Below are 17,905 nucleotides of genomic sequence, written 5' to 3' on the forward strand. Positions count from 1 at the left end.
AAAAAATAAAATAAAGTTGAAAACTTCAAAAAAAAATAAGGCTTTCTAAAACTGTAGATGAACACCTGAAATGTTCACAGACTTAACTTCTACACCCTATATTTTTAGGTTTTCTTTGATTATTTTTTTTCTTTTTTTTAAAAACATCTTTAATGGAGTATAATTGCTTTACAATGTTGTGTTAGTTTCTTCTGTATAACAAAGTGAATCAGCTATACATATACATATAACCCGATATCCCCTCCCTCTTGTGTCTCCCTCCTCCGCACCCTATCCCATCCCTCTAGATGGTCACAAAGCACCGAGCTGATCTCCCTATGGTATGCAGCTGCTTCCCACTAGCTATCTGTTTTACGTTTGGTAGTGTATGTATGTCCATGCCACTCCCTCACTTCATCCCAGCTTACCCTTCCCCCTCCTGTGTCCTCAAGTCCATTCTCTATGTCTGCATCTTTATTCCTGTCCTGTCCCTAGGTTCATTAGCACCTTTTTTTTTTTTTACATTCCATATATGTGTGTTAGCATACGGCATTTGTTTTTCTCTTTCTGACTTACTTCACTCTATATGACAGAGTGATGGACTGTCCTATAAACATCAATTAAGTCCATCTTGTTTAATGTGCCATTTAAAGCTTGTGTTTCCTTGTTTATTTTCATTTTGGATGATCTGTCCATTGGTGAAAGTAGGGTTTTAAAGTGCCCTACTATGATTGTGTTACTGTTGCTTTCCCCTTTTATGGCTATTAGCATTTGCCTTATGTATTGAGGTGCTCCTATGTTGGGTGCATAAATATTTACAATTGTTATATCTTCTTCTTGGATTGATCCTTTGATCATTCTGCAGTGACCTTTTTTGTCTCTTGTAATAGTCTTTATTTTAAAGTCTCTTTTGTCTGATATGAGAATTGCTACTCCAGCTTTCTTTTGATTTCCATTTGCATGGAATATCTTTTTCCATCCCCTCACTTTCAGTCTGTATGTGTCCCTAAGTCTGAAGTGGGTCTCTTGTAGACAGCATACATAACAGTCTTGTGTTTGTATCCATTCAGCCAATCTGCATCTTTTGGTCAGAGCATAATCCATTTACATTTAAGGTAATTATCAATATGTATGTTCCTAATACCATTTTCTTAATTGTTTGGGGTTTGTTATTGTAGGTCTTTTCCTTCTCTTGTTTCCTGCCTAGAGAAGTTCCTTTAGCATTTGTTGTAAAGCTGGTTTGGTGATTCTGAATTCTCCCAACTTTCACTTGTCTGTAAAGGTTTTAATTTCTCCATCGAATATGAATGAGATCCTTGCTGGGCAGAATAATCTTGGTTGTAGGCTTTTCCCTTTTATCACTTTAAATCTGTCCTGTCTCTCCCTTCTGGCTTGCAGAGTTTCTGCTGAAAGATCAGCTGTTAACCTCATGGGGATTCTTGTATGTTATTTGTTGCTTTTCCCTTGCTGCTTTTAATATTTTTTTCTTTCTATTTAATTTTTGATAGTTTGATTAATATGTGTCTTGGGATGTTTCTTCTTGGATTTATCCTGTATGGGAGTCTCTGTGCTTCCTGGACTGATTGACTATTTCCTTTCTCATGTTAGGGAAGTTTTCAACTATAATCTCTTCAAATATTTTCTCAGTCCCTTTCTTTTTCTCTTCTTCTTCTGGGACCCATATAATTCGAATATTGGTGCATTTACTGTTGTTCCAGAGTTCTCTGAGATTGTCCTCAATTCTTTTCACTCTTTTTTCTTTATTCTGCTCCCTGGCAGTTATTTCCATTATTTTATCTTCCAGCTTACTTATCTGTTCTTCTGCCTCAGTTATTCTGCTATTGATTTCTTCTAGAGTATTTTTAACTTCAGTTATTGTGTTGTTCATCACTGTTTGTTTGCACTTTAGTTCTTCTAGATCCTTGTTAAACGTTTCTTGTATTTTCTCTATTCTGTTTCTGAGATTTTGGATTATCTTTACTATCATTACTCTGAGTTCTTTTTCAGGTAGGTTGCCTATTTTGTCTTCATTTGTTTGGTCTTGTAGGTTTTTGCCTTGCTCCTTGTCTGTAACATTTTTTTGATGGGTGGTGCTGTATTCCTGTCTTACTGGTTGTTTGGCCTGAGGCATCCAGCACTGGAGTTTGCAGGCAGTTGGATAAAGGTGGGTCTTGGTGCTGAGATTAGGCCCTCCAGGAGGCCTCACTCTGATTAATATTCCCTGGTGTCTGAGGTTCTCTGTTAGTCCAGTTGTTTGGACTCAGAGCTCCCACAACAGGAGCTTGGGCCTGACCTCCAGCCTGGCAACCAAGATCCCACAAGCTGCATGGTGTGGTACACACACAGAAAAAAAAAGAAAGAAAGAATAAAAGGAGCAGTACAATATCAAAGAATAAAAAACAAAATAAAATTAGAAAGATAATATATTAGGAAAAATAGAAATAAAATTGAAACAACAGCAACAAGGTAAAATAAAACCACAAGAGAAAAAAAATGGGGGTACGGGGGGAACAAGCCAAAAGGAGAGAACAATAAAGTATAAAGAATAAAATAAAATTAGAAAAATAAAATATTTGTTAGGAAAAATAAAAATATAAATGAATCAATAAGAATGAATCAACAAGGTAAAACAGAGCCCAATGTAAAAGAGGAAAAAAGAGAAAAAAAAAAGCCTTGCCTATGGGTGTGGAGTTTAGGTAGGGGGTAGAACTTAGGCAGTGGTGGGGTTTAGGGTGGGATAGGATCTAGGCGGGTGGGGGGGTGACATTTGAGTGTGGGGCGGGGCCTCTGCTTAGGACCTACATGGAAGGGGCAAGGCAGCTCGTTGGAAGGAGGGCCCCTGGAGCGTGGAGTTCTGGAGTTTGGAGTAGGGGGCCCTGAGTGAGGGTGTGTGGGTGGGGTTTAGGCCCAGTGCGTTGGAGGGGGTCTCAGAGGGGGTCTCCTAGTGTAGAGGTGGGGCCCTGGGTGGGGGTGTAGGGGCAGGGCTTGGGCTCTGCACGGCAGGAGGGAGGCTCCGAGGGCAGAGGATTAGGCCTGGGGGCCCAACAAGCTCCGGGTGCCTAAGTGGACAGGGAAAGCACTGGACGCATTCCCTTCTGTTCCTTCGTGCCCCTTCCCCATCACCCCCAGGGTCTCCCCCATCCCCACTGGACCGCTAACTGAGGGTGGGTCCCGCTGGGTGTAGGAACTCCTCCCCTCCCCCAGCCGCCCCTCAGGGGTGCTGGTCCTGTAGGTCCAGCCTTTACTTTTACTCCCCCTTCCCTCCCTCCCACTCCCCCAGGACCCACGCAGCTGGAGGGGACCTAGGTGGGCTGAGGATCAGACCTGGGATCTCAGCAGGTTCCTGGGGGCCCAAGTGGGCAGGGGAAACCTGGCCACACTCCCTTTTGATCCTCTGCTGTCCCAATGGTCCCCCAATTTCCCCCTTCGGGTGTGGGATCCCTTCCCCTCTCCAGCCTCCCCTCAGGGGTGCCCGTCCTGTCCCACCTCCACTTCTCCTCCCCCCTCACTCCCCCTACACTCCACGTCCTACCCAGTTGCTGGGGGTTCCTCCCATCCCCTTAGGTGTCCGTGGTCCCCTACCGGTGCCTGGTAGGTGCCCTAGTTGTGCGGAGATGAGAATTCCACGTCCTCCTAGTCCACCATCTTGACTCCGCCCCTGATTATTTTCTGATATATTCTCTCTGTAGTACTTATTTCTCTTTTTTTATTTTAAAACATTCTCAAACTAACAGAAGATTTGCAAGTATAGCACAAACTATTTTTTTCCCCAAACAACTTGAAAGTAAGTTGTTGACCTGATGCCCCAGTACTTGGGTGTATCATGCCAAAAAGAACATTCTCTTAGATAACCACAGTCTAATCATGGAAACAAGTAAATTAACATGGATATATTGCTACCATCTAATTTGCAGGCTCCCATTCAAATTTTATCAATTATTTAAATAATGGCTACATAGCAAAAGAATTCGGTTTAGAATCATGTCTTGTGTTTTACGGGTCATTTCTCATTGTCTCCTTCAGTCCGAACAGAGCCTCATTCTTCCTATGACTGTCATGATCTTGGCATTTAAAAAGATATTATTATTCCTTTATTTAACAGAATGTTCCTCGATTTGCATTAGTCTCATGTTTGCTCATGATTCAATTTAGGTAATGCCTCTTGATAGGAATATCACAGAAGTGATGCCGTGTTCTAATTGCATCTTATTAGATTGTGGACGATGTTACTTTTTACCATGACTGATGATGTACACTTTGATTAACTGGCTAAGTTGGTGTCTGCCAGAATGTATCTATATACATACACGTATATGCATAAGTATACATACATATACACACATATGTAAACACACACACACACATATATATATATTCATTTACATCTATGTATTTAATTCTCTATCTACTGAAAACCATGAGTTCTCCGTGATATCTCTACTACCATAGGTTTATTCTAGTTTCTGAGTCTCCATATTTTAACTCCGTCATTTGACAGTAAGGCTCCCATTATCCTTAATATAATTACATATTTGTTCAATACGTAATGAATCTACCTTGTCTGCTGCCACTCCCTCTCCTGCACAAATTCCTCAGGGTCCTGTTCAGACTCTCACTCCCCATGCAAGGCTGCCCCACTCAGGCTCCAACACCCCACGCTGTGAAATCCTTCCCTGCTGATGCCCTTCTCACCCTGCTCTAGTTGTCCACACTCCCCACAGCCATCCCCATCGCGGAAGCCTGTCTTGTACTGCCCGAGAGAATGGCTTTCGGCTACATTTTCAAGAAGGAAAGGGAAAGGAAGGGGAAGAATAAATTGGATCCAATTTTTATGCCATAATTTTCAAACCTTTTTTCAAGTATCTAAAAAATAATCTAAAATATGGATTTACAGCAATCAAATATGCTTTTGTCAAGTAAAAAATAAAAAATAATATCTTTCCTCATGACCTGACTACATAAATATATATATTTATCTAAAATAAAAACAAATCACTAAACAGATTTTTTTGAAATTTAATGTTTTGATTGCATTCTTATGTCTTTTGAAAGGGTGTGGCTTTAATGCAACATTACATTAAAAGTGTTTTAGAGTCACTTTCATGAACACTTGGGTTATTTTTTGTCTCTGTTTATTTGCTCTAGATTTGCCTGGTGAACAATTTTTCCCCAACGTGAATAACAATGTAACTGCCAAGGCTTTGTATTGTACTTTGCTATTTTGCCTTTGTCCATCTCTGAGCTTAAAAGCCATGTTCTGTTTCTTTAAGAGTCATCTAAAAGAAGACATCCTGCTGCAAACATCTGCGACTACTGTCATTTGCTTTTCAGGCCAATGATGGCTAAGGCAGTGAACAATTTTAAAGCACAATTTGCCATATGGATGCTATGGCAGTTATTTGCTCTGTTGCTAAACATAGCAGTATATTAGATGGATATAAAAGTTTTTTGCTTTGGCACAGAGAAGTACCAGATTGACCAATGACTGCTAAACAGGTGCTCTCTGTAATGGCAATAGAAGATTTACAATCCTCTCTGAGCTTCATTCCCTACAAAATTTTTGAATATATAATATATATTAATAGTGAGGGTAGAAAGACTACTCCAAGACTGCTCCCCTGATCTGACATGGATCAGAATCTTAAAGTGTAGAATATACTGCCTTATAAACTGTATCCACTTCATTCCTTGTACTCTATCTCCACTGTCACTGTCCTTGGTCAGGGCCATTGTATTTCCCATCTAAACTGTTACAATAAATTCCTATTTTCTCTATGTCTAAGCTTTCGCTATCCATTCAACCATTCACCATGTTGTGTTGGTTTACTACACTCTCATGAACAAGAGTCTGTAAAGACTCCTTCATGTTCATGAAGTAAATTCCAAATACCTTAGTATTACATTGAAGAAATTCTATGATTTAGCCCAAGACTATCTTTAAAAACAGTAGACGTTATTTCCAAATTGCTTCATACCTTAATATATTTTAAATTTTTTAAAATAAATTCTATATATGTATTATATATATATATTTATATATAAAATGTGAGTATATATCTTATATGTATATCTTTCAAGTGAGTGCTCTATTTTTCAAATTTGAAATTAAAGTTTGGTGCCTGAATCCATTGACCTTTCTTTATGCTGAAGAAGAGAATACATACAAATAAGTAGTAAAATGGAAACTAAATAGCACTTTTGTATGTCCTAATAACCAGGTGAGGAACACATCTGATAACTGATGGATTAGACAATAAAGCTTAGGGCAGGCTGACTTTCTGCCCTTAGGAAGAGTTTTCTGCACCTGATGGGAGGCACTGGAGAAGCAAGGGCTGGAGTCTGGTTCATACAGTGTGAGGCATCATGTTCCCAGCTGCTAGTGAAAGCCTAAAGTAGCCCCCTCTCCTGGGACCATTGCTCTTCTACGGAAACATGTTATTTTAGGGAGAAAACAAATGCATCAGAGGAGTCCTCCTCCTAGCACAGTAATTCTTACTGCTCCCTTTCAGAACCTTTCTGGAATCATTAGGACGTGCTGTACAGCACCTGCTCCCAAGGGACCCTGAAATCATCAGAACAGACATTACTAACTTCAGGTCACTGAAGCCTATGCTGAATTTTCACCTTCATCCTATTTTTCACCAATATTATCTGTAATTCTATGCATAATGATTAAATTTTGAAGATGAGAGTAAAAAATAAAAACTCTGCCCCTTGCTGAATTAAAATAAGAAATTCATCCCCCCACTTTTATTTATTCCAATTTCAGCCAAAGAGCTCACAGTCAGATGGAGCTGGCAGTTCTGTAGCAGCGGCTTCTTACAGGGCCATGTTTCCCCAACATGGATGTACCTCTAGCTTCATTTTACTGGAAGATGAATTAACCCAATACTAAAACGTTTGCATTTTCCCTCCTCCAATGGATTTGAGTCAATAAAGCATGACAGAATTTATCTTGAGGGAAAAGATATTCCACAGATTCATGATGCTGTTAACAGTAAAAGAAAATAGCAGAATTTTAGAGTTCTCAAGAAGAAAGAGAATAGCCTAGAGAATATCAAAGATTGGCTTTTAGTTTTTCAAGATTCTAGTCAGGCTGTGTATATATTTTAGAATTCACCACCTTAGACTTACCTTAAGTAAAAACAAACAAACAAACAAAAACTATATATATATATGTGTACACACACACACATATATGTATCTTCTAACAGTTAACTGTGACTTCATACTTCTCTTATAGTGGGATAAAATAATAGTGGAGTACAATACCTGTGCTTTCTCTTCTCTTACGTTGTGACAAGACATTTCTATCATCCTACACATTTAAAAAAATTGTTAATATTTAGAAATAACATTTTGAAAAAAAGTTTTTTAAAGTTAATAAACCCTTTCTACTATTAATAACTAATTATAGCACCTCCAGGATTCAGGACTTTTATGAGGTTTTCTTAAATGTCCATCCTTTCTTTATATTTCAAACAATGTAGCCTCTATATCTGTTTGAATGTTATGTTCTAGGCATTTCACACAATAGAATTTGGGCTCTTTCTAAGTACATAACAGCCACCATGTTTTGTTAGCAGGTTGACCAAATTTATAACAGTCAACTCTCTTATTAAAATGATTAGCTTTGCATTTTTAATGTTCTAAGTCCTGACTCCCGTCTCTCATTTTCTCCATCTCTAATAAAACCCCAATTCACTTTAGTCCTATGGTATAATGGCCACAGCTGTTTCCTACTCTGGAATTTCTTATGTTGCACATCTGAATTATGTGGGGAGCTTTTAAAAATACCAGTTCCTTGGTTGCATGACATACCAACTAAATTAGAAGGTAAGAATCATGTATCAATCTTTTTTAAAGATCACCAGATGATTTCAATGTACATAGAATTCATAGGCCTATGGATAGACTTTATTTTTAAATATTTTTTTTGTTTTTTTTTTCTGTACCTCATTCTGGCAAGATAAATGCTATCAGCAAATGAGTAGGAAAACAAAGATGAAACTTGTACACCAGTAATTAAGTAAATGTAAATTAAAACCTTGAGTAATAAGCTATTTTAACTAATGAAGCCATTTTTTTTAAAGAATAAAAATATTGGTACAATGAGAACATCCCTTTTATCTTGACAAAGGATCAAGAATCAGAATGGCTTTGGACCTTTCAACAGCAATACTAGAAAATAGAAGCTAATGAAGAAATGTCTTTAAAATTCAGAAGAAAAAACAATTTCCAGCCTAAAACGTGGTACCAAATCTAGGTGTTAATTAAGTGTGAGGGCATAAAAAAGAACATTTGTAAACAAGCAAGTTCTGTAAAGCTTCACATCCTTATGCACCATTTCTCAAAAAAATTACTGAAGGACATGTTCCACTAAAATGAAGAAATGGGCCAAGAAAGAAGAAGGAATGGAGACCACGGAAAGAGGTCCCACAAAGGAGAAAGATGAACATCTCTAGTAGGAGGATTATGGAAAAGCATAAGATGACTGCCATGCTTCAGGACAACAAATCTAGAATGGAGTAAGCCTGATGGAAGAGAAAGTTAAGAGAGTATCTGCTGAGTCTGATACAGAAACACAGTTTAGACATTTCAGAACTTGTGCATAAGTTAATGATACATATGGAGGAAACTATGTGAAATATATAAAACAATCATCAACCTCAGGAACATGTTCTGCAGGAAAGAGTGATCATATTATATGGTTAGTTGGAGGTAACATTTACCATGTCATAATAAAGTAAAAAGTGAATAGTGATCTAACAGCAGTGACAATGTAGCTGTATTTGGGTAATGGGAGGCCAGAAAAAAGGTGTAAGGAAGCAGGGGTGGGAATAAGGTGTGAAAGAAAGCAAAATCCTTAACTTCTGCTGTGGCCCTCAGAACATAATATCTAAAATGAAAACATCTAAAGGAGTAAAATAAACTTATTGTTCAGAGAAATCGAGGTAAACACCCAAAGAGTTGTTTAAATGAGTTGAAGTGATCATCTCCAGGGAGGGGTTAAATGGGGGTCTAGGGGAAGGGGCTGCTGTCTTTTTTTGTAGCAAACCTTGTAAAATTAAGTGACTCAATTATGTTCATGTAAAAACAAACAAAATAAATTAGGCTTAGATATCAGCTTTTGTGTGTGATTTAATCTGACTAGCTTAGGCAGAGATTAACTGAGTTATTTTAACCCCTACCACACAATATTTCAGTGTTTTTCACTTGTATAGCTATCAAGTCTAATGACAAAGCTTTGTAGCCAGATAATAAAATGCTTTGAATTCTTTTTTTTTTTAAACTACAAATTAGAGGCATGGAGCTACTTGAAAATATTTTAGATCAGTATCTAAACAGCCTTTCTGTTTTAATCTCTTTTTCAGGCTCTCCAGTTAATGTCACATGCAACATATTCATAAACAGCTTTGGTTCGATCGCCGAGACAACCATGGTAGGTAGGCATGTTGACTTAGTAATTAATTTCACACTGGGGTAATTTGTAATCATGTTCATGGCAATTTTTCTGCTGGCATTATGTAATTGAAAGCCAAAATTCATATAGTGAGATTTTAAAAGATAAACTTAATAGTATAATTAAATTACAATCAACTGCAGGCAATGTTTCATTTAGAGATGGTAAGTGAAAACAAGATTGATTTTTCCCATTTCAGTAACTAAATATTAGATGTCAAATTAAAACTAAAACTTTACCTTATGAATTATTTATTTATTTTCAATGTTCTTTAATAAGCAGACATAAGCGTAGGAGTAAATAATGTCACGTTTAATTATTTTGTATACTTATAAATGTGTTTATAATATTATTTTAAGTATTCTGATTACCTTTCCAAATGAATATAATATTTGATCAAATATCATAAATATTTTGCAAATTGTGGTATATGCTTTAATTTAACTAAACTCACTGAACTGAGACTTCATCACTGTGTAATTGAGAACATTTTACATAATCAAGTTATTAAAGCTAAAATATTATCATTTCCAAACCAAATGTATTCTGTTTCGAATTTTATAACTTTCTCTAAAGAGTATCTTTCCTTTGCCTTATAGTTTTCATTGTACATTTTAGCTAAAATAAAATAGACACATGAACCACTGAATATCTGTGAGATTGTCTAGCTGGAACTTTTAATTAATTAATTTTATTTTTTATTATTTTTAGGAACTTTTTTAAAAAATTGAAACTATGTATTGTGGTTCTTAAATTACCTAGAATTATACTCCATTCCTAAATTTAGTAAATATAATGTGCATTAATTTTCAAAGTTGATTTTAGCTAAAATAGGATATGAAAAGCTTAAAGATTTATTAGCTTCTAAAGCCATTATTAAGTAAGAGAATTATTCTTATTTTACATATATCAGAATGACTTGATAACGAATTTTCTAAGGAAAAATCTAATATGTAAATTATTATGTGGGAGGCTGTGTAGATTTGTGTGTGTGTGTGTGTTTGTATACAGAGGATCTTTCTCAACAGGAAGAGACTTTATTCAGGCACCACTTTTAAAAAATGCTGTTTTCCTCATATATGCAATATTTAGTCATTTAGCAGCATCTCTGTGGTTCTATTGAAACTCAATATACTATAATTACAATAAAAGCCTCAGTGGAGAAGAGCTGAACTCATTTTGGGGGCATTATATAGAATTATCTTCACTGCAGTATATAAATTAACACTAATGTGTGTACCTGTGTGTAAACACAGAGAAAATGACATGATTTGCTAGCATAAGCACAGTGTGGTTCTGGTGCAATTTTGACCCTGAAGTCACTATAATCCTGTTTCAGAAGTTGACATATTCTGGATTCTGGTTGAATATCTTGTCCTGATTCTTTTTTTGGGGGGGATGCTCATATGACTTTTGTTTAGTTATTCTGGTCCTGATTTATTCCCTGTATTTATACAGACCCAATTCAAATCATATTTATAGACAAAGGAATCTCTACTGGATATTTTTCTACCTAGACCTCCCAAATTATATTTCTAGCCCTGACAACTTCCTCATTTTAATTGCTACTATACAACACTGTATCATCCTGAAAACCTGGACATATGCTTATACTTTCTCTTTTGCAAGATCACTTCTGTGAAACAGTTTCAACAGCAATAGTTGGAAGGATTTCTAGCCTGACTTGTCTTTGTGGGGTGGAGGAAGGGATTTGGAAAAAAGAGAAGACATGGTTGGATTTCCTCATTAAAACCTCAAAGATTGTCATGTTCCTGAAGGTTGCTGCTTTTTATGACATAGTTCATGAGACTGCCAGTAAGTGCTTATAACACACACTCCATAGGATGATGACTACACCTGCTAAATTTCTTACCTTTAATAATTTTAGACAGACTTCCTTTGCAGAATAATATTATGCCAAAAGCTTGCAGAATATTGCAAATACACCCTCCCAGGGACCCTCACTCAGTTTTATTTCCCTTCTCCTGCATAGAAATCCTTTCCATTCCTTCATCTTCCATCATAATGTATCCTTTTGAAATCATTTTTAGCATCTATCACTTGCTTCTTCAGAGTCACAAGCAGCATCAATGAACATTAATCAAACACCCCAGAGGTAAAGTATTATAAAATTAACTAAGTCCACCTTGATATCTTTCTTTTTAACCTTCCAGACTCATAAACATGTGACATTATTTCTGTTCACATAATCAGATTCAATATTTGTAAAAAACTTTACTGGTTTCAGACAGGATAGCTGCAATATGGTATCCATCTACATAGGCATAGAGAAAATTACAACATTATTTTTTTTTATCTTAAGAATCAAAATGTTTTGCTACCACTTGATTACTCTGATGTATTTTATTCATAGTTTCCACCATCACAGCTCTGCAAGTAAACTTTACCCCATTGTTTTACTTGCCATAGTATTAATTTATTTTTACAAAATCTTTCATTTATTTTTTTAACATTCACATTTTTTGTACGAATATACGTTGTTTTGTTCTTACCATACAAATAACTGAATTCAACGGAAACAATGTATTAAATTGAGAGGATGGAATTTCAAATTACTTTTAATCATTAATGGATATCTTTGCATCTGAGAATTCATATCTAAAATAAAAGTGAATAATTCTCCCAATCTTTATATCTTTGCTTAACAGAGATCTTAACCATGCTCAGTGTCTTTGTTGACCAACCATATTATGCTCCCTCTACTGGTCTAGTTTCTAACCTGTTGTATCTCTCCCCATTTTAAAATAAGCTTTAATCCCATTTGAGGTAATTATTTGATTCTTGAGAAAATATCTCTAGTAGATATTCTACTTTAGCCATTTTTTGAAAATTAAGTTAATTTGAATCTTTAACATATTTTTCATCTTCTTCTTGCACCAACTTTGTTTTTCTTAATATTTATGGGCATTTTTTCCCCAATAGCTTATGCTCAAGTTTCTTTTTAACTGTTAAACTCATCCTTTCCCAGTGTTTGTCTAATTAACTTAATGTAGTGCCAACCATTCTCACTTGAGTACAATTTCATTATTCTTGACATATAGTCATCAACAATTTTCTATGTATGTTGAGGAAATGCTAAACTTCCTTATTTCCCTCACATTTGAATCATACGTCATTATATATAATAGGATTCTCTAAGGATTTGTTCAGCCTCCATTACCCCAACTTCACATTCTTCTTCAGCAGATAATGATTCAACAACTGTTGGAAACCACAGTTCTTAAAAAAATTAAATTAAAAATAAAAACTGGTTTACCATCATCAGTCACTCTTCCATTTTGCAACATGGCCTTGGTGAGAGAGGTGCATCTATCCTGCCTTTTAAAATAGTGGTGACAAAAGGAACATAATTTTTTTTTTATTGTTACAATGAGGTGAAGCTTAATATCTCAACATTAAGTGACTCTCAGTAATCGTACTCATGCAAACCTGTGGTGAGTTGTGGATAAGGATTATATTCTGGGGTGACAGCATTTGTAAGTTGGACTTTTGTTTTTTAAATTCATATATACCTATGTAGAAGTTAGGGTGTGTATATAGAGCAGTATTTCAAAGTGGATATATTGTCGTAACGTCCTATCTTCAGCAAACAGATGGCTCTACATCTTGTCACACATATGCTGGAGAGAGAATTGCTTTGCTGTGTGCCTTAAGTCAATATTTACTAAATGAACCATGACTTTTCACCAGAGCCCATAGAATAAATTATTTTTACAAAATAAAAACAATAAAGGTAGGGAGAGACCTTCAAGATGGCGGAGGAGTAAGACATGGAGATCACCTTCCTCCCCACAAATACATCAGAAATACATCTACATGTGGAACAACTACAGAACACCTACTGAATGCTGGCAGAAGACCTCAGACTTCCCAAAAGGCAAGAAACTCCCCACGTACCTGGGTAGGGCAAAAGAAATAAGAAAAAACAGAGACAAAAGAATAGAAACAGTACCTGCATCTCTTCACAGCTCTGTAGCTGTGAAGGAGGAAAAGTTTCCACACACTAGGAATCCCCTTCACTGGTGGAGACGGGGGGTAACGGGGGAGAAGCTTCAGAGCCATGGAGGAGAACGCAGCAACAGGGGTGCAGAGGGCAAAGCAGAGAGATTCCTGCACGGAGGATTGGTGCCGACCAACACTCACCAGCCCGAGAGGCTTGCCTGCTCACCCGCAAGGGTGTGTGGGGGCTGGGAGCTGAAGCTTGGGCTTCGGAGGGCAGATCCCAGGGAGAGGACTGGGGTTGGCTGCGTAAACACAGCCTTAAGGGGGCTAGTGCACCACAGCTAGCCAGGAGGGAGTCCAGGAAAAAGTCTGGACCTGCCTAAGAGGCAAGAGACCATTGTTTTGGGGTGAGCGAGGAGAGGGGATTCAGAGACCGCCTAAACAAGCTTCAGTGATGGGCGCGAGCTGCAGCTTTCAGTGCAAACCCCAGAGATGGGCATGAAATGCTAAGGCTGCTGCTGCCACCACCAAGAAGCCTGTGAGCAAGCACAGGTCACTCTCCACACCTCCCCTCCCGGAGCCTGTGCAGCCTGCCACTGCCAGGGTCCCGTGATCCAGGGACAACTTCCCTGGGAGAATGCATGGTGCCCCTCAGGCTGAGGCAATGTCATGCCAGCCTCTGCTGCTGCAGGCTTGCCCCGCACTCCATGCCCCTCCTTCCCCCTGGCCTGAGTGAGCCAGAGCCCCCGAAGCAGCTGCTCCTTTAACCCCATCCTGCCTGGGGTTAAAGATCTGGGGAACAGATGCCCTCAGGCGACCTACATGCAGAGGCAGGGCCAAATCCAAAGCTGAACTCCAGGAGCTGTGCGAACAAAGAAGAGAAAGGGAAATCTCTCCCAGCAGCCTCAGGAGCAGTGGATTAAATCTCCACAATCAACTTGATGTACCCTGCATCTCTGGAATACCTGAATAGACAATGAATCATCCCAAAAATGAGGCAGTGGACATTGGTAGCAGCTGTAGAGTTGGGGTTTGCTTTCTGCATCTAATTTATTTTTGGTTTTATGTTTATCTCAGTTTCGTATTTAGAGTTTATTATCACTGGTAGATTTGTTTATTGATTTGGTTGCTCTCTTCCTTTTAAAAAAAATATATATATATTTTTCCTTTTTCTCTTTTTCTGAGTGTGTATTGTATGCTTCTTTGTGTGATTTTGTTTGTATAGCTTTGCTTTTACCATTTATACTAGGGTTCTGTCTGTCCGGTTTTTCTGTTTTTTTTTTTTTTTTTTAGTATAGTTTTAGCACTGGTTATAATCGGTGGATTTGTTTTTTGGTTTGGTTGCTTTCTTCTTTCTTTTTTTCTGTCTTTTTAATTACCTTTTAGTTTTTTAATTTTTAAATTTTTTATTTTAATAACTTTTCCTTCCTTCCTTCCCACCTTCCTTCTTTCCTTCCTTCCTTCCTTCCTTCCTTCCTTCCTTCCTTCCTTCCTTCTGTCCTTCCTTCCTTCCTTCCTTTTCTCCCTTTCCTTCTGAACCATGTGGCAGACAGTGTCTTGGTGCTCCGGCCGAGTGTCAGGCCTTTGCCTCTGAGGTGGGAGAGCTGAGTTCAGGACATTGGTCCACCAGATACCTCCCAGCTCCATGTAATATCAAACGGCAAAAGCTCTCCCAGAGATCTCCATCTCAACGCCAAGATCCAGCTCCACTCAGTGACCAGCAAACTACAATGCTGAACATCCTATGCCAAACAACTAGCAAGACAGGACCACAACCCCACCCATTATCAGAGAGGCTGCCTAAAATCATAATAAGGTCACAGACACCCCAAAACACACCACCAGATGTGGTCCTGCTCACCAGAAAGACAAGATCCAGCCTCATCCACCAGAACACAGGCACCAGTCCCCTCCATCTGGAAGCCTACAACCCACTTAAAAACCTTAGCTACTGGGGACAGACACCAAAAATAACAGGAACTACGAACCTGCAGCCTGTGAAAGGAGATCCCAAACACACTAAGTTAAGCAAAATGAGAAGACAGAGAAACACACAGCAGATGAAGGAGCAAGGTAAAAACCCACCAGACCAAACAAATGAAGAGGAAATAAGCAGTATACCTGAAAAAGAATTGAGTAATGATAGCAAAGATGATCCAAAATCTTGGAAATAGAATGGAGAAAATACAAGAAATGATTAACAAGGACTTAGAAGAACTAAAGAGCAAACAAACAATGATGAACAACACAATAAATGAAATTAAAAATTCTCTAGAAGGAATCAATAGCAGAGTAACTGAGGCAGAAGAACGGATAAGTGACCTGGAAGATAAAGTAGTGGAAAGAACTACTGCAGGTCAGAATAAAGAAAAAAGAATGAAAAGAATTGAGGACAATCTCAGAGACCTCTGGGACAACATTAAATGTACCAACATTGGAATTATAGGGGTCCCAGGAGCAGGAGAGAAAAAGAAAGTGACTAAGAAAATATTTGAAGAGATTATAGTTGTAAACTTCCCTAATATGGGAAAGGAAATAGTCAATCAAGTCCAGGAAGCACAGAGAGTCCCATAAAGGATAAATCCAAGAAGAAATATCCCAAGACACATATTAATCAAACTATCAAAAATTAAATAGAAAGAAAAAAATATTAAAAGCAACAAGGGAAAATCAACAAATAACATACAAGGGAATCCCCATGAGGTTAACAGCTGATCTTTCTGCAGAAACTCTGCAAGCCAGAAGGGAGAGGCAGGACAGATTTAAAGTGATAAAAGGGAAAAGCCTACAACCAAGATTATTCTGCCCAGCAAGTATCTCATTCATATTCGACAGAGAAATTAAAACCTTTACAGACAAGTGAAAGTTAAGAGAATTCAGCACCACCAACCCAGCTTTACGACAAATGCTAAAGGAACTTCTCTAGGCAGGAAACAAGAGAAGGAAAAGACCTACAATAACAAACACAAAACCATTAAGAAAATGGTAATAGGAACCTGCATATTGATAACTACCTTGAATGTAAATGGATTAAATGCTCCCACCAAAAGATAGACTGGCTGAATGGATACGAAAACAAGACCCATATATATGCTATCTACAAGAGACCCACTTCAGACCTAGGGACACATACTGACTGAAAGTGAGGGGATGGAAAAAGATACTCCATGCAAATGGAAATTGAAAGAAAGCTGGAGTAGCATTTCTCATATCAGACAAAATAGACTTTAAAATAAAGACTATCACAAGAGACAAAGAAGGACACTACATAATGATCAAAGGGTTCAGTCCAAGAAGAAGATACAACAATTGTAAATATTTATGCACCCAACATAGGAGCACCTCAATACATAAGGCAAATGTGGACAGCCATAAAAGGGGAAATCGACAGTAACACAATCATAGTAGGGAACCTTAACACCCCACTTTCACCAATGGACAGATCATCCAAATTGAAAATAAAAATGGAAACACAAGCTTTAAATGATACATTAAAAAGATGGAATTAATTGATATTTATAGGACATTCCATCCAAAAACAACAGAAAGCACTTTCTTTTCAAGTGCTCATGGAACATTCCCCAGGATACATCATATCTTGGCTCACAAATCAAGCCTTGCTAAATTTAAGAAAATTGAATTCGTATCAAGTATCTTTTCTGACCACAACGCTATGAGACTAGATATCGATTACAGGAAAAAATCTGTAAAAAATACAAACACATGGAGGCTAAACAATATACTACTTAATAACCAAGAGCTCAATGAAGAAATCAAAGAGGAAATAAAATAATACCTAGAAACAAATGACAATGAAAACACATGGCCCCAAACCTATGGGATGCAGCAAAAGCAGTTCTAAGAGGAAAGTTTATAGCAATACAATCCTGCCTCAAGAAACAAGAAGCATCTCAAATAAACAACCTAACCTTACACCTAAAGCAAAAGAAGAACAAAAAAACCCCAAAGTTAGCAGAAGGAAAGAAATCATAAAGATCAGATCAGAAATAAATGAAAAACAAATGAAGGAACAATAGCAAAGATCAATAAAACTAAAAGCTGATTCTTTGAGAACATAAACAAAGTTGATAAACCGTTAGCCAGACTAATCAAGGAAAAAAGGGAGAAGACTCAAATCAATAGAATTAGAAATGTAAAAGAAGTAACAACTGACACTGCAGAAATACAAAGGATCATGAGAGATTGCTACAGCAACTATATGACAATAAAATGGACTACCTGGAAGAAATGGACAATTTCTTAGAAAAGCACAACCTTCCTAGACTGAACCAGGAAGAAATAGAAAATATAAACAGACCAGTCACAAGCACTGAAATTGAAACTGTGATTTTAAATCTTCTAACAAACAAAAGCCCAGGACCAGATGGCTTCACAGGCGAATTCTATCAAACATTTAGAGAAGAGCTAACACCTATCCTTCTCAAACTCTTCCAAAATATAGCAGAGGGAGGAACACTCGCAAACTCATTCTATGAGGCA

General features: G+C 37.5%; 1 protein-coding gene across 4 annotated transcripts in view; it reads left to right on the forward strand.

Annotated features, from left to right (window-relative positions):
• Positions 1-17,905, forward strand: part of GLRA3 (glycine receptor alpha 3) — a 173,796-nt gene that overhangs the window by 36,792 nt on the left and 119,099 nt on the right. For all 4 annotated transcript variants that reach the window (XM_067040029.1, XM_059071044.2, XM_059071045.2 and 1 more), the window contains exon 3: positions 9,354-9,421. In XM_067040029.1, the coding sequence (XP_066896130.1) occupies positions 9,354-9,421 (68 nt within the window). The remainder of the gene's footprint in view (positions 1-9,353; positions 9,422-17,905) is intronic.

Source organism: Kogia breviceps, chromosome 8 (assembly GCF_026419965.1).
Source record: "Kogia breviceps isolate mKogBre1 chromosome 8, mKogBre1 haplotype 1, whole genome shotgun sequence".
NCBI classification, from domain to species: domain Eukaryota; kingdom Metazoa; phylum Chordata; class Mammalia; order Artiodactyla; family Physeteridae; genus Kogia; species Kogia breviceps.